Genomic DNA, 21,165 nt, shown 5'->3' with positions numbered 1-21,165 from the left:
GCAAGGGAGAGAGACTACGGCAAGATGGGCATCATAGTCTTATGACATGTGACCACAAAACCACACACACAATCACAAATCCCATCACTTTTAGTGTATCCTATTGGTTAGAAGCAAGTTACAAGTCCCAGGCACACTCAAGGGGAGGGGAGAACACAAGGGTGTGAACACCAGGAGGTGGGGATCAAGGGGTAACCTCACAAACCTGTCAGAGAAGCAGTATTGGGTGGGACAGTGTCCAGAGCTGCCTGGAAATCTAACACCTCCTTTCTTCTTATGCATCAAATTTCTCCAGGAGGGTAATTCTTCACATGGAGAATTGATGAGGGGAACAAAACAAAACCTTGGTTTCCAATCTCTCTAGCTCAGCCACAGAGGAGGGGGAGGCAGATGTAAGAACTTCCTGAGAGACACAGCAGCTGTCTGTCTTGGTGTTTCTCTCATAGTTCTGTGTAAGCAATTAAATCTAGTAGTCTCTACAGAACTATATATTTTGTCCATATCTACCATTTGGCAACTTACCCTTTCTGTTTATTGCATGGAAATGCTTTATTCATCTGTACATACTATCTTTCCCAACTATAAGCACCTTGAAGGCAGGGGCCATTTCTTAAATCAGAGACCATTCACCTGTTCTCTAAGGAGCATAAAAACAAAGGCAAAGGTACTTTGGAGGAAATAGTTCATATGGGTTCTCTAGAGCTGCTAGGCATGTCTCTAGAAGTAAATGGGCAATGGATAATGAGGTCCAATAGACATGAGCTGAGTACTTGCATATGCTAGCAGTGTGACTATGGACTTGTTGCTTTAATCCCTGTGAGCCTCAGTTGTAGCTCATAGGTATGATACATTTAAAATGTGTAACCCTGTCTACATATAGTAAACATGTAGGAAATCGATATTATGATGCGCCTTTAAGACCCTGATCAGGGAAAGCGCTTGTCAATTCTCAAGGTGCAATTCTTCCCATAAGGGGGTCAAAGAGATGTACACTTAACACATTGGAACTTGTTCCTTCTCTTGGAGCTCCTGGGGGTTTGGTACAGTAGTTCTCCAGGTGTGGCGGACATTAGAATCCTTACTCCTGTTTTCACACCCCTGGAGCTGGGCCATCCAAGAAGTGTGTTAAGAGAGCGGATACAGACCCACCTCTGCATAGAGCAGGAAGCGTGGCACAGATGCTGGTCACGTCAGGGCCCCTAGGCACCTTCTTTTCATTTCTAATCTCCCGGAGTGTGGTAGGAAGCACATGGGACTTAGCTGGGTGTCCTTGGCCAAGCAACAGCCTCTCCAAAGCCAATTTTACTTCTGCAAAAGTGGAGCAATCCCAAGGGTCAAAATGGGGGACAGAACGTAGAAACGTTCTATAAACTTTGCATATCTAACGGAACCCAGGATGGGTACTCTTTACTGAGAATTTGCCTCTATGATTAGGTAAATTTTAATTTTCTCCCAACAGTGCCCTAACTGGCCAAATGAAAATGCTAACTACATTTTAGAAAAGTTTTAATTTGAACAACTTATGATTAAAAATACATTTTATAAATAATTTTTCCATAGACTTGATTGAGGATTGTTGCAAACTTTACAAAAAGATACACTGCACAACAGATTAAAGAAATTACAAAAAATATAGCTATACCCCTATTTAAAAATACAACATTATACATCACACAGCGTTTTCTTTGTGCAAAATGTTTAAGGGAATGCTGTGTTAGGCATGTCAAACATATTTACTCAGAGGGAAGTAAACTTTAATACAGTTACTTTGCATAATGGTATAGGCACAGCTAAAATAATGGATTTTTCCCCCTAGAAGTTAATATATCTTAGAGTTCAACATTTTACTTTTATTTTGTAGGACTGAAAGCTAAACTTAGCTTTATACAAATATATGTGTGTGTGTGTGTATATATATATGTACGAAAACAAGTATCTGATTTCACATTGAGCAAATCCCCAACGTATTTACAGTATTTTCAGAGAAGGTGTTCTCCAAATCAGTCTGTGTACATTTCTCTATTAAACAACTCTTTAGAAAATTAAACTAAGCCAACATCTGTTGATTAATGGACATCCTCTGTTGAGACTTCCAGTTTTCGTTGTGGGACAAAGAGAGTTCCTAAGGAGGTTTTCTTAGCACCATCAAAATCCATGCAGGATGAGCTGGTTGGCTTGGTGGGTCCACCCGGGGTACGGAAGAAACTTTCGGCCACTAATTGTGACCCTTTGGGTGTCACGGGAACAGGCTGATTGGAAAGAGAAGAACGGACAAAAGAAGTCAACCCCACAGATACCTAACCTTACCAGACTTGGAAGATTGGGCTGGATGGATATATTGCACATTGGGAAACTGGCGTATCTGGAAATTGGCGAAGGAAGCTTTGATGAGTTTTACATTCTCAATTCTTTTTGTTAGGGGAAAGACAAAAATCTCACGATAACCCAATAATATGGATGCCTTGGACACTTTTCCTAGGTTCTGGAAGTAACATAGGCCTTCAGTCTCCTGACTCCCCATCCTTTCCCTTTCCAAAGAGGGAAAGCAAAGGCGAGTCTCTTACGACACAGATACTTGGGACTTAATAATTCCAGGAAAAATTAAATTAAGTAGAAAGCCTCTCACCTGTTGTGCCCCTGTCACAGCAACTGATTGTCCATTTGGCTGGCTCTGGCCTGGGACTGGTGAGTCATAGTTGGTGGCCCTTCCTTGCTGAGCGCCTGCATTTTCTGGTACGACATTAACAGCCTCTATTCTTGGAGACACAGGAACGATTCCAGGCCCAGGGCTGGCAGACATCTGCACACTGGGTGAGATGAGTCCCAAGTGCTGCAGGGTGAAGTTTACAATGGCTGAGCTTGGGTTCTGGATGGGAACGGGGTGGCTTGAAGCGAGAGCCGGGCTGTTCCCGACAGGTACGGCTGCCACGGAAGTTGGTGAGACCATTAGCTTCAAAGGTGTTACATGAAAAGAGGGAAAATTAACAGCAGTGAGTTCAGATGATGTCACTGGAATAACACCTGGAAAGAAAAGGGGGAAGATATCTTAAAAGCACAGGCATTTATCCAAGAAGTTGACAAGGCTTAAGTGAACTTGAGACCGGCCCACATCTGGTTAGTGTTTTATGTGCACTCACCTGCAATTGGGGAGCTGTAAATCCTGTGGTTTGGGGAAAGAGCACCTGAGTTTTCTTTACTAGACAAAATGGACTCTGCCCCCAAAGATGAGCACTGGGTGAGAGGGATTAGGTATCCTGATGGGAACAAGGTCTAGAAAACAAGGAGGAAGGGTTTATTTTACACACAAATACAGGAAGAAAAACAGCCACGTGCCTCTTTCAGGACTAATATCCCTGAGTGGTTGCCTCATTGGACCAAAGCCTCCAGTGGTGTGGGCTGCAGGCAGGCTGGTCACCTGGCTCCTAGAGGAGAATCCCCTCCCACCCTTTCCAATGCTTGCCCCGAATGATACAGAACATGTTTCTTAAACGCCACCTGTGGTCTTAGGACACCTCTGGATGCTGGCAGTGACCCTGCTTACGGGTAAGGATTCATCCAGCACACCGCTCTCACACTGATAACCTAACTCCTGCTACTGGACTCCTTGGTATGATGTAGTAGTAACTGATTGTTCTTGAATTATATAGAATGCTATTTCCCAAAGAGCATTCTGAGGGCCCCTAGGTCCATGGGTTGCAAATAGGCATTACTTGATTCTTGGTCAAATATAATTGGAAAATGCTGAATTAAACAAAGTCAAATCGTGTCTTTATTAGAGGATTTCCAAGAGACTTTAATGGTGGCATGCATTAAAAATCTCCAAGTGGGGCACACAGCAGGTAGCATTTCCCAAACTATATGGCAACAATATTTTCAGTAGGCAATTAAGGAGGACTAGTGTTTTAAGGCAACTTTAAATGACATTGATTTAGAGAAAAGGGGGCTAAACTATGGGCCATGGGGCCAGTTCCCACTCCCTGCCTGTTTTTATATATAAAGTTTTATTGGAACACAACCATACTTATTCATTTATGTACTGCCTATAGCTGCTTTCCTGCTATAATGGCAAAGTTGAATAGGTGCAACAGAGCCCATATGGCCCTAAAACCCAAAAAATGTCTACTATCTGGCCCTTTAAAGAAAGCTTGCTGGCCCCTGATTTAAAACAGAAATTATGTAAGTAAAGATTTCTTTCTAGTACTGCTGGCTCTAATGATAATAAGCAGTCTTAAAATACGCAAAGTACACCAGAGTTAAAAAAATTACAAATAAGAGAATTGATTAATTCATATTAGAGACGCACATGCCATTGGGCAAAAGCTTTAGACAATAAAGTTATCTCACAAATAGAAAAGGCCTAAGGATAGGGTTCCATGTACCTCCCAACATGCCTGTTAGATCACTGTACTTTACCAAACAGAAAAAGATTACATGGGTGGCTGAACTGCATGAAAAGTCTGCTTTAGCCTCACCATAAGTAGGACTGGCAAAAGCTAAAAACTGCTCTTATAAACTAGGGCCCTCCTTTTATCTTCCTTCAGACCTTTCTTCTCTCTATTGTGAAAACAACAGTTTAATCTAGTTGTTAATAGGTCTTTTCCTTGGGAACAAGGGAATTCAGAATCCACAAAGCTAGAAGTATACCACAAGTTTTTAATTTTGTTTCTTAGGTACTTGGTACCACTCAAAATCTTTACTAGTAGGTGCCTTGAAAACTGCGGGAAGAGATAATTTTTAAGGGGCAAATTTAGGTGTTTTACGACAGAGCTGCTCTCTGTTAGCTTTAGTTATATTCTCTCATGGTACAAATTATTCTGATTGCTGGTTTAACTCTTTCAAGTCTTCAGTAAAACCCATAGTAATAGAATAATAATTTAAAAATTTCCAACCAACTACATTCATTATAAAATCTTTTAACCTATAATGCCAATTCCCCTTTTAAAAAAATTAGAACTATTAAATTGCAGAATGAATCTGACATATTTGAACTTGAACTCTTCTAGCCTACGGTAGCCCTCCCACCCCTTCCTCTCATCATGCCATCTTCATTCCTATCATTCACTACCTGATATGTTTGTGTTTTTTTGCGTACTTACCTTCTTTCCACCCCTAGAAGTGTAAATTCTCAGTAAAAATTTGTTGAATGAATTAACACATGAATCTCTCATTGTCTTTGTTTTGCTCAGGTCATACGAAAAAGAAACGGTTAAAAGTGGGCTGGGCATGATGGCATATGCCTGTGATCTCAGCACTTTGGGAGGCCAAGGTGGGCAGACTGCTTGAGCTCAGGAGTTTGAGACCAGCCTGAGCAACATGGTGAAACCCCGTCTCCACACAAAAATAAAAAATTAGCCAGGCATGACAGCACACCTGTAGTCTAAGCCACTTGAAGGATCACTTAGGCCTCGGAGGTCGAGGCTGGAGTGAGCTAAAATCATGCCACTGCACTCCATTCTGGGTGACAGAGTAAGACCCTGTCTCAAAAGAAAAAAGAAATGGTTAAAGTTTCAGACATATAAAAAAGAAGCAGGAGTGTATGGAAAATCTATCCACTGAAAACCCTAATCCTGAATAAAACTATGTAAGCAACAGGAGACCATTATTAAATCATACCCGTTGGCCAAAAGAGGTTATGGACCTCCCAGAATATTGAATCAAGCAAAGTCTTGTGATTTCCCCCTTAGCATATACATTAAATACAAAATGATACTATGTAAGATAATAGATGTTTTGAATGGTTACCATGAGGCCATCCTCAGGGAAGATTTGTCAAACTCTAAGCTTCCTCTTTAATAACAACAGTAACAGATAATACCTTTTAGCTTATACCACGTCTTAAAAGGATCAAACCCTTTTATGTGTATCATCATGGAATAAATTCACTTAACCCCACAAAAACTATAATATGCCCACAGGCAAGTACCCAAAAGCAACTGCCACCAAAGGCAGGTACTGGGTTAGATTTGATCCAGAGCATAGTGCTTTATATCCAGTAGGTGATGAGGAAAAACTGCTGGAATAAATTCTTTACAGATGCGGAAAAATAAGACAGACAGAAGTAAAATACCTTGTATTAAGAGCAGGGGCAAAATGAAAGATTAACTTTTACTTATACATTTAGTGGTATTTATTGGATGATACAGTAATGTCTTTCATATATAATTGTCCTAAGGGAGAAAAATGAGATACTGTATGTAAAAGTGCCTAATATCTGTTGTGTCTGCTATATGTGGGTAGGCATCCAATAAATATTAATTCCCTCCTGAACTAATCTCCATTTAGGAAAAAAAATTTATCTTGCACGTCAAAATCTCCAGAAACCAATACATGAACTATATCTACAATTTGCCAAGATCAGTTTGATTTTTCTATTTACATAAAATAGAAATTATGATTTAAATTTTACGTAGAAAGTAAAAACGGGGAGCAATTTATCTTCTAGGCAACAGATGCCAGTTACATGACATCAAACGAACATTAGGTAATGACTCAGAAAGCAGGGGTTACAGGAACCCTATGCATCCATTCGTTCATTTGGGCTTACGTCCGCTTGTAAATTATTTATGACTTTCATGACAGGTGTTTGCATTCCAGTGTGTGATGGAGAAATGGACTTAAGGACAACCACCCGTGGTACTTTAAAGAGAGCAAATAATCCCTTCCTCCAAAGGTTAAAAATGTCCCTGCTGTCATCCCAGCCAGGGGATTAGTTGTTGAGGGCCTCATTTGGATTATGGGATGCTAAGGAACAGTTCCTTGTCTTCTGAGAGAATGCTCTTCGGTAAATTTCACCAGTCACCAATCTTCCTGTAATAGACTACGGAATTCCTAAAGCTTTGTGCAGTTCAAGGCTGTACTTACTGTGGAGACATTTTCAAGTCCTTTTAGTTCCTCTTTAAATTTCTTTTTGGAACCACTGTCCTCGAGCATGCTTGCCCTCTTTGAGCCTCTTTCTCCAGCCAGCTCCCTGGTTCGGCTCTTTGCCCCTTGACTCTCTGGTGCTGGCAGCAAGCTTCCAGGCCTGGTAGAGGCACTGGCCTTTGAGGTATCATTGGCTGCCTTCTCAGTGGTGGCATCTGTGGAGTCTTTTGTTCCAGCAGCTTTAGAAGAGTGGGTGGTACAGACTGTGGGGCTCAGGCCTTGGGGTGGAGTCACACTGTGGTGGGCTTGAGCGGGCTGCAGGTAGATGGCATAGGATGGGCCTGAAGGGGCCTGAGGTAGGATCAGGGGCACTGCTGATGACAATGGGCTGGGGATCAGGGGAACCACTCCCAGGGGCTGGATGAGGGATGGTGCTGTCAGCTCCATCTCAGCATTCGCTGGGGGGTCCAGAGGGGCTACTGGTTTGCAGGGTCCAGATCTTGCCAGGTGTACTTTCACTTTCTGTCTGGATTCACTAAAAGACAAGATTTAATACACGACATGATGGATATACATTTTCTCTGAACTGATCTACAGCTTTAAGCCTCATACTGAAGACATGCTTTTATGGAACATGCAGATAATTTCTGTAATGAGTGCGTATGAGATACAGAAAGATTAGCTCTCCAGTTTTCAAGGCTAGTGCTTCTTCTCACATAAAATAAGTAATCCTAATAATGTAACGTAAAAGTAATTCATCCTGTTATTAAAGAGCATTGCCAACCTACCTTGATTGCTGTTCTAACTGCATTTTACAAATAGCTGCGAGCTGAGCCATTTTACTTGGGAAGGGTGTAGAATTCTGAGAACTCTCAGCTGGTAAAATAGAAAGGAAGAGAGCATCAGTCAAAGCTAAAGAATAAATGTTCACACAGACGAAACCTTACTGAAGTCAGAGGAACAGAAATTTGCATCTCCCCTCAAAGTTGCATAGCAATTAAACAATAAGCCCCACAAATGACTTTTTAAATGTATACATTAGTTAGGCTTCAAGAGGGTTTGGGTATATAGATATTGAAATAATTCTCTGACAACTATCGCAAGGATCAAGTAAGCTAAACAAATTGAGATAAAAGGGAATTTTTCCTAGCAGATCCCTGACATTCCTGAAAACATACCTTTGTTGGTCTTGATAGGGCTACTGGGAGCAGAATTTATCTTTCTCCGATCACTTTCTATACTCTTTACCAATTTGATAAGAGATGGGTGTCGAGTAAAGTTTGGTTTCCCACGTGTGGAAAAGAGATTTTTGGCACAGTTCTCTTTTGAAGACCGTCTCACCTCCAAATCAGAGGGAGTAAAAGGAATGACTGGGCTGGAGCCTGAAACAGAAAACATCTGTGTATTAAAACCTGGATGGCTCAGTTTCCCTTTGGGATATGAAATAAAACAATTTTAGGAATAAAAGGGGCAAGTTACAGAGCACCGACCATGTGCCTATCACTGTTCTAAGGGCTTTACAGAGAAAGCCTTGTTTATCTTATGAAATGAATTCTGAGACACAATATTTCCTATATTAGCATTTCTGAAACTGCACTATATCTTATAACCAGTGGTGTGCTAGAGGGTAGTTATTAGCAATTTTTCTTTCTTAGTGATATAGAAAGAATTGTGCATCTTATAATCAGTGGAGTCTTAGATCTGATGAAATAAGGGTGATCCTCACAGCTCCATGAGGTAACTGTTCCTCAAGAAATGTAGCCCCGTGTCAGTGATGAGAGCTCTGACACACAGAGACATTATTAACCTACTGGCTCAAAGTCTCTCAACTGGGAGCATGTGGGCCTGGGATATGAACCTGGTCAGTATGGCCCCAGAACTTTCACTCCAAATTCCTGCACCAAAGGACCTCTCTCTGAGATTATACCAAAATCACAGTAACTCCAATGAGGTGCCATTGTTCTTCCCATTTCACCAATGAGAAAACTAAGCCTCGAAGAAGTAACTTGCCTCAGGCCGCAAAGCCAGAGTGGCAGAGCTTGGAATGGAACCTAAGTTTCCCTCTGTCTCCATGGCCCACGTTCTTGTCATTTGCAATGATTCTGGGCGGGGATCTTTGGTAGAATGTAAAATGTCAGCATCACAGAGTTAAGATGAAGACTAGAAATATCTACTTTGATACCAGAGTGAACTCATTTCATATTCTCAATGGGCACAGGTTCTGTTGTGGTCACTGTGCCGCATAGCAGCAATAGTGTTTTATGCTTTGTGGTGCTTTCAACTTTCCAAATCCTTTCACATACAGATTCTACTTCTTGAACACAGGGAGGGAGGTTGTTATGGATCTTGGTTTGCTGATGGAGCCAGTAGCCAAACTTTCTATATTGCCATTCATCTTGAATCATCTTTTCAATCATATAAATCTTTTCCATGTGGGGCTGTGAGTAGGAAGGGGAAGGGAAAATATCTCCCAATGTGCATTAATTCAAAATAATGAAGTAGGATAAAGAAAATGTGGTACATATACACCATGGAATACTATGCAGCCATAAAAAGGAATGAGATCATGTCCTCTGTGGGACATGGATGGAGCTGGAAGCATCATCCTCAGCAAACTAACATAGGAACAGAAAATCAAACACCGCATGTTCTCACTCATAAGTGGGAGGTGAACAATGAGAACACATGGACACAGGGAGGGGAACACCACACACTAGAAATTAAAAATTAAACACACACACACACACACACACAAATAATAAAGCAAAGGGTGAAAGAAAAAAAAATACATACCACTGGTATTTGGACTGATTTCTGGGCCGGTCCATTTAAAAGCTGGTTTTCGGCCTCTTTCCTCTGTAACATGAACTTTCTTGATAAGATCCAGGCTGCTCAGAACATTAGCTATATCATACAACCTCCTAATTTTTGCTGGGAAAAAAAGTATATATACCACTTAATGGAATAATGAAAAGATCAAAGAATTTTCCTTCAGAAAGACTTCATGTATATTCTAGGAGCTGTCTTAACCATCAATGTCAGAGAAACATCTGCCTCCTTTTAAGTTCTGGTGATACAGCTTTAATTACCATAAAAAAGTTTTAAATATTTAAAAGACTCAGTTACTGCTAGTACTCAATGCTGAAATGACAATAGTATATGTTGACAAAGAAAAAATGACTTGATGAGATCACTCTATCTGAAACTATGTTACAGACTATTTCAAAAATAAAAAGTCACCATTCCTGGGTATCTTCTAATGAGGATTCAGAAGAACTTTATGAACAGAGAAGTAAAAGTATCAGTGACAAATGTCTTGCTTTTCTGCTTGCAATAGTTTATAACAAAATGTATTTATTATCGCAGCATGGAAAATTCTGTACCCCATCAACATGTGTAATTTTTTAATACTGTCTTTATGTAATATGCAAAACATAGATCTGTGAATTTGACAAATCTCACATATCTTAAAGAGTTTTGTTACAAAAAGTCTGTTTTTACTGCCATCCTGATAGTACAAATTACAAATCGAGTCTCCTTCCTAGCCACACCAGAAGGTTCTGACTTCCCTGGGGATTCAGTAACTTACACCTCTGCAGTTCCTGGAATAGTTTTCAAGGCTATGACTAACCAGTGAAACAAAGACGAAAACTATCTGGTGACTCACAAAAGGCAAGTAACCCTTCAGTAATATCAGGACGTGTTTTCTGAAATTGCAGATCTCCCAAGCCAAGTGCCCCTCCCCATCCTCTGAGCACTTCTTTCCACACCCTTCCTGCAAAGTCTGGTGTAATGGTGAGGGTGTAGCTCTTTTGTTGGGAATCGAGTCTACAGTCCCTTCCGAATTTTGAGCAGGTAATCTAGCTAAAACCATTCTTTCAAAATGGCAGACTACCTGTGCTGCAGGTCACTTCTGGGGACAAGTTTATGAGTCATTATAAACCCTCTATATCAGCATCAGTGGAAGAAGACTTGGGGTCCAGATCCACTTTACAATTTACTCTCATTTAGAGCTTACACAGAACAGATTCTTCCAGTGTTTACTTTTAATGAGAACAATGTTACAATATCAAATGAAGCAATGTGTCGAATAAGAGTAGTGATACTTGGCCGGGCATGGTGGCTCACGCCTGTAATTCCAGCACTTTCGGAGGCCGAGGTGGGTGGATCACCAGGTCAAGAGATTGAGACCCTACTGGCCAACATGGTGAAACTCTATCTCTACTAAAAACATAAAAATTAGCTGGGCATGGTGGTGCGTGCCTGTGGTCCCAGCTACTCTGGAGGCTGTGGCAGGAGAATCGCTGGAACCCAGGAGGTGGAGGTTGCAGTGAGCCGAGGCCACGCCACTGCACTCCAGCATGGCAAAAGAGCGAGACTCTGTCTCAAAAAAAACCAAAAACCAAAAAACAACAACAAAAAAAGAGTAGTGATACCTATGTATCATAACAAATTAGCTAAATCAATATTATCATGGCTTCTGGGAAGAAGTGAAGATATAAAAACATAATTAGAGAAGATCTGTTTATGCACCTATGTTTCCTAATTTGGAAATGAGTTTACAACTGAGATTTTATTGTTTAAGAATAGGTTCAAAAATCCATGGCAGTCATGACACTTACTTTTAAACTTGCTTTTATCCAAATCTTCCACATGGTCCTCCCCAATTAAAATCTTGGCGGCAACTTCTAGGCTTACTATCTGAGGCGTTGACACCAAAAACAGCATCACAAATTTCTGGCTCATTACCCTTAAAGACTTGTCTTTGCGGCTGTTTACAGAAGCTTTAGAGAAGGATGAGGATTAGAGAATTAAAATTCATAAAGGGACAAGTGACTTCTAAAGTAACAAGGCTAAAAATACCACCACCTGATCATACAGCTGACAACTGCGGCATTTGAACATTAAAGGCAGCTGTAGCTTTAGAGCCGTGTTCTCCACAGGACCTTTTCCTTAGACAGAGGACAAATGCTATGCAGCCTGGGGTTTTCACTACCATCTCTCACCTGCCCGAAATTCCACTCCAGGGAGTTCCACGAAACACACGTCTGGGTGTCCATTTGGGCCAGTGTTTGATTTGATGATATGATCCTCTATACTGTAACTCTTAATAAAGTCAAACTCTTGCTCATATTCTTTCTTTTTGATCATCATAATCTGCTCGGCGTACTTATTCTCCTCCCCGACGCTCTTCAAGGTGCCAAGGGTTTTGTTGAGGTTGTGTCGCCCGTGCCAAGTGTACCTGTTTTTGGCGAGGCGGCTCACCATATGTAAACTCTCTAGGACGTTCACGATATCGTAAATGCGACGACGTTCAACATCTACAAAGAACGTGCAATTGTGTGTTACAGATTTTTGTAACTTGTTTAGAATTGAATAGCGTTTTCTTCCATGGTTTATTAGTCAGTAGGTCCCGGATAATATCACTTTCCTAACTGTACTGTAAGTGCACATACTCAACAAATACTGTGAAGGTGAGAAAGACATGTCTTTGCTTTCCAAGGGTACAAATCATATGAATTAGAAAGGCAACAATTAATGAGGGCCTAAGATGTGCTATACAGCTTTAGGAAGTTTTCACCCTAAACTTGTGAAGTAGGTATTATGATCTTCACTTTAAAAAGGATGAGAAAGGCTGGGTGCGGTGACTCACGCCTGTAATCTCAGCACTTTGGGAGGCCGAGGTGAGCGGATCATGAGGTTGGGAGATCGAGACCATCCTGGCTAACACGGTGAAACCCCGTCTCTACTAAAAGTACAAAAAAATTAGCCGGGCGTGGTGGCGGGCGCCTGTAGTCCCAGCTACTCGGGAGGCTGAGGCAGGAGAATGGCATGAACCCAGGAGATGGCGCTTGCAGTGAGCCGAGATCACGTCACTGCACTCCAGCCTGGGCGAAGGAGCGAGACTCAGTCTCAAAAAAAAAAAAAAAAAAAAAAAGGAATGAGAAAACAGAGGCTCTGACCAGCTAAGTAGCTCACCCTCACCCGCAAAGAGCTAGCAAGTAGCAAACCAGGTCTTTAAAACTCTACATCTCACACTTTCCAACCCCTTCCAATACCTACAGGTACACACACACCCATCTATAATGATCATACGATAGAAACAAAATGCTGAGATTTCAGAAAAGTACAAAAACCATGACGTAGTTTTTAAAAACTCACATAAAAATAAAATACCCCGTTTTGGGTCTAATTTTGCTTACTTTCTAGCTATCATTAACAATGTGATATTAGTAATTCTGTGACTCTCATCTATATTTAAATTGGGTTTTCAATATTTTGTAATGTTAGAATTCTCTTCATTCAAGAAACTTAATTTCAATTTGAATATTTGATGAGATCAGCCTTTCTGGAAAAGTGATCAATAAAACACTATTTTAATAAGGGTGGATCCTACTGACCTCTTGCTGTTCCTAGAATCTGCCAGATATGCACTTGCTTTGTACTAGCTGTTCCTTCTGCCTGGAACCCTTCTCCCTGATGTCCTTACAGCTCCCTACCTTGCTTCTTTCAAGTCCTTGCTCAGATGTCACCTTCTCAAGGAAGCCTGATCTGACCACTTATGGCAAAGCACCTCCCCAGCACTCCTGATCCCTTGAGCCTGATCTACAATTTATTTTTTCCACTATGCGTGGTACCTTCTAGCATGTATTATCCTTACTTACTTCCTATATCCTTTACTCAGTATCTATTGCCCCCCTGGAATATAGGTTCTAAGAGAGAAGAGATTTTGCCCTTTTTGTTTATGGATGTATCCCAGGCTCCTACAACATTGCCTGACACATAGTAGTAGGAGATTAATAGATATTTGCTGAATTAACAGGTACATCCTACCCAGCTACCATTAAGCATATATGAAGAGTAGATGAATCTAAATGGCATATTCTTAAAATGTGAAATAAAGTTGATATTTACAAATATGTATTAGAAGGGCAACTTTTCTTCACGGGGTAATTGCTTTGTATTAAAACATGTTATTTTGCACAGCACATCTCTTCACAGGTTTAGATTAAGATACCCACATGACTCCAAAGGTACCCCAAATTTGTCACAGGCCCCTTTTTAGCTCCAAATAGATTCAGGTCTTTGAACAGAAGAGTAAAAAGGGGCAGGAGGAATAACTTGTGCCCAACACAAAACATTCAGAAAACTAGTCCTCAGAATAGTGCTGAAGGTCCAGGAGTGCACAGGTCCTGTTCCCACTCACAGAAGCTGATCCTCAGCGTCAACTAGGAAGATAACCATTCATCAGCTTGATTCTTCAAGAACAGGAAGGCAGAGCAATGAGGCAAAAGTTCACAGTTGTAACTTTGTGAAACAAGTCATAAGACAATATTGCCTTTCTTTAAAGCTTCAGAGAAAACTGCAGGCAGAAGCAACCTCCATTGTGACTTTTTTGCCTCCAAGATTTGCTGAAATTTGCAACTACTTGCCTTCATTCTTAAATTAGAAGAGGGCTTTAGGGATAGAAAATTTCCATGTCGCCTTATTTGTGTCCTTTACAAACACTGGCTAGATGAGCCGGGGTCTGAAGGAGTTAAGTCCATAAAGCCACTTTAATTATTAATTCTTTCAGTGAGTTCTTTGCATACTTACTAAGTTCCTCTGCGACTTCGTCAAGGCAGATGTCATTATTCACAGCAGGGTTGGGATAATTAGGATATCGTGCTAAGAACTTATGACACAATAATCCTAAACTTTTCTCTTTTCGACTTGGCTGGCATTTCTCAAATTCATCTCCAGATAAGTGTTCCTACAAAGGAAAAGGTAAACAATGTCTTATTCTAAAATAAAGCTTGACAGATTTATTAGGGGCATCTGTGCTCGATGACTAACACCAACTTACACACGCTTAGCTTCAACAGCTGCAAACTCTGGGTGGGAGAAAAGGTTGGTGGCGGGGGTTGTGGGGGGGGGAGTACAAAACACTTGGCAAACTTGAAAGGAAAGCCTGAAACGAAAATAACGCAAAGATTCAGAATTCCCAGTGCTATATTTCTTGGGGTTCAAACCTTTCTGGTGCTCTGAAGGAAGTTAATAACAGACTTCAGGTGGTGATGCTTTAAATTGCTGGCACTTCTCCAATAGCTACAACCCCCGCCCCCAACAAATTTCCCAGTCTCCAACCAGTCGTGAAAACCTACGTGTATATAGTCTTTGGCCTCAGGTAATCCACTTCTGTTGCCAAACAACCCCCTTTTCTGATCTCTGTTGCGGATCTCAGGGCTCACAGCACTAATGAGCATTTTCAGGTTGGCTGTCGGTGTCCACGGCTCTCCCTGGGAGCCTTCTTTGGGCTTCGTGGGTGTGGTTAAAGGGCCAAAGTCAGGCTGGATCTCTGTCAACACGATATTTGCGGTGGTGGATTCTTTCAGAGGTGTTTTTATTAGTCCCCTTTTATGTGGCTCACAAAAGAGATTTTCCTGGTTTAAAAAATGTAAATAATTAAATCCATGGTAAAACAGGATTTATCAGACAGCTTGGATTCCAGAAATTGCATAATGAATAGAATCATGCCAAGGAAAAAATGTCTAATGAGATTGTAGAGTTGAGGAAATTAATAACTGTATTCTAATGGTCATGTGATGTGTATTGTCTATTCTAATAGTTACATTTCCCATTTTTAATTTTGCAATAAGGCCTAAATGTTTTCACCTTATGTTTCAACCACTGAAAAAACAACTTTAGTTAGGACTTATAATTGTATTTTGAAATAGTTTTAGATTTAAAGAAGAGTAGCAAAGACAGTATAGAGTTTCCAAATGCTCTTCACTCAGCTTCCCCTAATTGGACTGACAATGTTAAATGATCTCAAACTCCTAGAAATGACTTTTGTTTACTCATGGTACTGTAATAAGTAAAGGCCTACAGGGCAGAAATTCTTATCCACCTAACATAATGGCTGCATGCAATGGGTGCTAAATAAAATACCACTGAAGAGTCAGAGAGACAAGGAGACAAGGGTGAGGGATAGCATATGGTCAGATTTATCAGGGAAATCCAGTGTCTAACAGCAGGATTTCTGACCAGAAAAGTCTGCTCTTTGAACACACACTCCCTCACTTTACAGAGAGAGAAAATGGAGCCCAGAAAAGTAAAATTATTAGGTTGGTGCAAAAGTAAATGTGGCTTTTGCTATTGAAAGTAATGGCAAAAACAGCAATTACGTTTGCACCAACATAACAGCTACCTAAGACCACAAAGCTAGATCCTGGCAGAGGCAGGATAGCCACTGAGACAAAAGGGAAAATTAACAGCAGTTCATAAATAAGGCTAAAGGAGACTATGTTCCTTACAGTTTTGGACACCAGGGACTTCACACACTACTCTCATCTTTATCTATTTTAAAGAAAATGCTTGGAAGAGCAATAAGTAAAATAATAGGCAGACCAAATAACCAAGAACATGGATTAATGGGACTTGCTGTGACATCTTGGGTTTATCAAGCTCTTTTCCGTTTGTATGTTCATGGAATCCTGCATTCCTAGCTTGCAGAAGAGAAGACGTAGGCTGAGAGAGGTCACACAGGACTGGAACCTGGATATTCTCACTCCAAGTATGGTGCTCTTCTTACATGGAAGTCAGTGTGGTGGACCCAACAGGAGCTCCTTGCAGTATGTGCGTCTGAGATGTGCTGATCTGAGAATAGGTTTTTCTTTGCCTCACATTATCAGAAGCAATAGTAATTCTCTTATTTGACTAACATCTAAAACTACTGAGAAATGTGCATGTAAGTTCACTTTTTTTAACCTATCAGTAGTTGGACACCCCACACAGACAATTCTTTTGTAATTTTACAAAATATTTGCCCCCTAAACAGAGCATTTTGCAGACCCCGTAAATAAGCTGCCAATTTGGTAAAAAATTATCTTAAAAAGAAATTCAGTCTCCAATCATGTCAAACGCCCTTTCTGAATTCCAGTTGTTCAAGAATCCTCAGAAATGTTGTAATGAAACTAACGAATTCTTGAAGACGGGTAGGTTTGCCCCTTTACAATCTTTCTAGTTTTTAATGATTTGGTAGCTGTCTCCAAGACATATGTAGAGAAAATATATTTTTAAGAGTAATAAAATTTGTCAGTTTCATTACATTTCTGAGGATTCTTGAACAACTGGAATTCAGAAAGGGCATTCGACATGATTGGAGATTGAATTAAGATAATTTTCATTTTTTAAACTATGTTAATTAAATTAGTATATATTTTAAACTAGATATTTTTGAAACTATAAGATAAGGTTCATTTTTTCCAGGTTATTACAGAGGCTAACCAAGGATGTGGCATTAATAAGATATATTGGATAGGGAAAAATTATGGAGTTAAATCCGGATGATACTGAATTTAAAATTGCAGTGATGAATACTGAAGTTATAAAGTACCTTTTCGTTCTCCATTCTGTAAATTCCTCATACATTGAGAGTTTAAAAATGAAAAATCTGGAGTTCCTCCCCAAATCCCGATGGTTCAAGTAGTCCAATCAATTGGACTAAAAGTTTTAATATCCTTAAAGAAAAAAGGGAATAGAAAAAGTTAGAGAAAAACAAGAACCAAAAAATCTGTTGAAAATTCCTTCACGGACAACAGGCTACGGAAACAAAGACTAACGAAAAATGACAAACTATATTTACATTTTATTCTCGACCAGCGATCGCCCCACTGGGCGGAGAACGCCAACAAATGCCAGTAAATTCCTTCAGCAAACGGATCGGCTGTCCTAAGCCTTCAGGCAACCCACAGAATTTCTAGTGACAGCCCTCTCCCATCTGTAGAAAAGGCGGGCCATTCTCTTGACCCCAGCAAATACTTTAGCAAGCACCCACCTGTTCGCAGATCTGGGCTCCGGACTGAGAGCACAAGCCCAAGTCCCGGCTGAGCGCACGCGACCCCAAGTAACTGGGTACAAGTCTGCATCTAGATGCCTGGATTTCTCCCCTTACACACACGTGCACAGGCTCAGCAGTAAAGTCATGGGAGGTTGCTTGACAGGAAAGTTCCAAATTCAGTCCCAAAGCTCCAAGCATACAGCTGGGCATTTAAAGACAGTCTTATAATTAAGCCTTTTTCTAATTTAAAAAAGGGCTTCCTTAAAGATGCAAAGCACTATTTAGTCCCTATTCGGGTGGCCAGTTCACACCACGGCGTTAGACTCCACCTTGGAAGGCGGCATTTGCCCAATAAGGCAAGCAGGTACAGTCCCGGGGCAGCCACTAGCTCCGTGCACTTCCCCCTCCTCTCAGCCAAAGGCCCCTCCCTCAGGCCGGGTCTGCCCGCCGCCAGCCAGACAGTTCCCGGACAGCATCATCGTGGTTTCCAGGACAACAGTTTCCGACCAATCAGAGGGCCGGAGGCGGGCCTGCGATTGGCCGACGGCGCCAGGGGCGGGGTCGGACCTTCCGCCTTCGATTTAAAAATTTGGCGCGGAAAGTCGGACCGTGGCCGGCGCCTCCCCTTAGCTGCGCGGGGCCTGAGCGCGGGCAAACCCGCGCCCGGAACCACGGCATCCCCGCCCCTCCCCCTCGCTCGCCCCCGCCCCTCTGCGCGGGAGCTCAGCTCCTCCCTCACGGCCCCCGGCGGAGCGGGAGGCGGGAAACGGCCGCCGCTGCGGCCGCCGCCACGGCCACCCGCCCGAGCCCTCTCCCTGTGCCGCGTCGCCCGGGCGCCGCGCCGCCCCTCTGCGTCCCGCTGACCTGTCAATCCACCTCACGGCGGGAGCCGGCGAGGGCTGAGCCGGGACTCCTCAGCACCGCTGCCCCTCTCAGGCCCGGGAGCCCGCGTACCTGGCAGTCAGTCAGTCTTTCCGCAGCGCCGAGGTGGGTGCGGGAGAGAGACGCCAGGACCGGGACAGGCAGGCCGGCTGGCAGGCAGAGGGAGCGTGACCGTCCAGGAGCAGCCAAGCCCCCGATTTGAAATTAACCCGCTCCCGGCGCGAGCCGATCCCGCGGGCGGGGAGGGCCGCTCCCCTCCCCCACGCCCGCTAGCTCCGGCCCAGGTCCCCGCGCGCCAATCCGAGCCTTCCGACCGTAGCCGCCGGCGAATCGGTGCAGGCGCCGCCCTCCGCTCCCGCCTCTACCGCAGAGTTGGGGGAAAAGTTAAGCAACTTTTTTTTTTCCTTTTTTTTTTTTTACATACACCCCCTCCCCTTGCTCAAAGTTGGGGAATAAAATTTGGCCCGCTCGGGGCTAGCGGGCTGGACCGCAGGCGCCCTGCGATTCCCCGCATGGGGCTATCTCACCCCTGCCCAGCTCCAGGCCGGCTCACCTGCCCTCGGACTGCAGCCGGACCTCTCCCCATTGCACCCCTGGCATGCATGGTTGTGCTGCCCACCGTCTGCCCCGTGCCTTGCAGAAATTGGTGTGAGGAGGGAGAAGCTTGGCTACTGGTGCCTAAGCTCCGTGGGCGCGGGGCCTTGGCCCCGCTGTGAGAACTCAGGTGTAGGAGGAGAGGAGGAAGGCGGAAAACCCGCCAAGCCTGTCCCCGCAGTCTTTCCTCTCGGTCTCCCACCCACTCCTCCCTTTCTCTTCCCTGTTGTCTTTCCCTTTTTTCCGGTCTCCGAGCCTAAGGCAGCTTTAGCCTGGTTCACTGTGGAGCCCTAGCAGGGTGGGGAGACACTTCGATCCTCCGTCCTCACTTTGCAGAACGGGACACCGAGGCCCGGGGCGGCGGCGCTGCCTCGCCTGCACCTGGATCATTTGCGCCCGCGTTGGCTCCCTTTGCTCTCCTCTGCCTTAGACTTTTCTGCGGATGGGTGCTGAGTGTTGCCCAGAGGCGCCGAGATCTGGGCGCCGGTCTCTCGATCTGGACTCGGTTTGTCTCTTCCTCCTCTGTAATCGCGCGTGTTTAAGCTCCAGCAGAGCTCGGGGCCACGCTCCCCCACTCCCACCGCTAAGTTGGGGATCAGTGACTCTGCCATTGCTGACTAGCAGGGCGAGGCATTTTTATTTTCTGCGGAACGCGATGAGGGCGGGGATGCTATGATATTTAGGCTGGGGTCACAGCGCAGCAGCTGCTGGCCATAGGGCCAAGGGTCTCCGTGTCGAGCGAAGGCTCATCCCCCTACCCGGAAACGCGACCGCAGGCTTGCGGGGTGACCGCCCTGGAATGTTGGCGCCGTCGTGTACCTGTCCCCACTTCGTCGACAGCTGAGGCGCAGGTCTTGCTCAAGAAGGCGCTTCGACCTGAAAGCGGGCCTTTCAGGTTCTGTGCAGAGGGTCAGCTGCCTGTAGCTCGCAGATTTAAAATAAAGCAGAGGTCACTATACAGGGTTCCACCGTTGCTAGCACTGAGCACTGGTTCTTACTAAGCCCAGGGACCCCTTTTTTGGAGCAAGGCTGGGTTCTAAATGTATCAACAAAAAGTGGGGAGTTGGTGCTTCTGCTTTAGCCACTAGCTGTTGGCCAGATTGTCATCTCCCCCAATCCCCTGAATGGTCAGCGCTCCTAAGAGTGCATAGGTTCGGCTATGCCCAATGTACCCGAAGTTGTTACAGCCCGGGAGTCCTGTGGGCCATAAATCCCCTTTAGAGTTGTTTAGAAGCAGTCTGCCTCATGCACCTGTGTTCAGAGATCGTGACTAATTCGTTCAAATCTGTGATCTACAGGGCCATTCATGCTGCAGATGTCTGAGTGACAATTACTTGTAAGGCACATCATTCAGGGAGCAGCCACCTCTGGTGACACTTGACAGATGGCCTCTCATTTCATACTCAGCACAGGTGTGGAAGCATGGGGTATGACTCTGAGAGGGAAGCAGGGTTTTAAAGTGACAACCCCAAGGTCTCACTGTAAGTAACAGGGCTGGGATTTGAAGCCAAGGCTGTTTAATGCCTCAGAACTTTCCACTGAAAGCTGTGTTCACCACTGTGCGGGGTGCTCATCCTTACTTGCTTCATAGAATAGTTGTGTCCCATTTTATAGAGAAGAAAACTGAGGCACAAAAGGGTTAAACTGATGGCCAAGTTAGCTACAGAGCAAGAATTAGAATCCAGGTCTACCTGCTCCAAGTTCATACATCCCATTCCACTGCCTCTGAAAGGTCCTATGAGAGCAATGTTAGTGCTAACTCAGGCTAGCCCTTAACCATTTCAACCCCTCCCTAAACACAAAAAAACAGGAAGGTGAGAATGTAATTCTTGCTTACTGATAGTTGTCATGTCTTACTGAAGGAAGTGAAATTATAGTCAAACTCATTGAATATGTTGAAAAATGGTTTTATTAAGAGTGAAGTGATACAGTTTTGAAGTCTTAACAACCCTTTCATGTAACGAAAGGTAACGAAGAAAGAAAGGTGAAACAATTCTACTCAGCGC

At 43.3% G+C, this 21,165-nt stretch overlaps 1 protein-coding gene across 3 annotated transcripts; it reads right to left on the bottom strand.

The window, feature by feature from the left end:
- Window positions 1-1,492: 1,492 nt before the first annotated feature.
- On the bottom strand, window positions 1,493-18,802 carry E2F8 (E2F transcription factor 8). 3 transcript variants are annotated; one of them, XM_023191539.2, is made up of 13 exons: window positions 18,638-18,802; window positions 17,240-17,363; window positions 15,006-15,284; window positions 14,458-14,614; window positions 11,868-12,182; window positions 11,484-11,645; window positions 9,655-9,792; window positions 8,040-8,243; window positions 7,650-7,737; window positions 6,862-7,396; window positions 3,138-3,270; window positions 2,627-3,021; window positions 1,493-2,249 (listed from the first exon to the last, which is right to left on the bottom strand). In XM_023191539.2, the coding sequence occupies exons 2-13, from the start codon at window positions 17,252-17,254 to the stop codon at window positions 2,067-2,069; spliced, it is 2,604 nt and encodes an 867-aa protein (XP_023047307.1). In that variant the 5' UTR covers window positions 17,255-17,363; window positions 18,638-18,802; the 3' UTR covers window positions 1,493-2,066. The 3 variants fall into 3 exon arrangements, with proteins under 3 accessions (XP_023047307.1, XP_023047309.1, XP_023047308.1); XM_023191541.1 differs by having other exon boundaries at window positions 18,548-18,790; XM_023191540.2 differs by lacking the exon at window positions 18,638-18,802 and adding an exon at window positions 17,681-18,111.
- Window positions 18,803-21,165: the final 2,363 nt, after the last annotated feature.

This window comes from Piliocolobus tephrosceles, chromosome 13, assembly GCF_002776525.5.
Source record: "Piliocolobus tephrosceles isolate RC106 chromosome 13, ASM277652v3, whole genome shotgun sequence".
Taxonomy (NCBI): domain Eukaryota; kingdom Metazoa; phylum Chordata; class Mammalia; order Primates; family Cercopithecidae; genus Piliocolobus; species Piliocolobus tephrosceles.
This window is presented reverse-complemented; position numbering and strand designations above follow the sequence as displayed.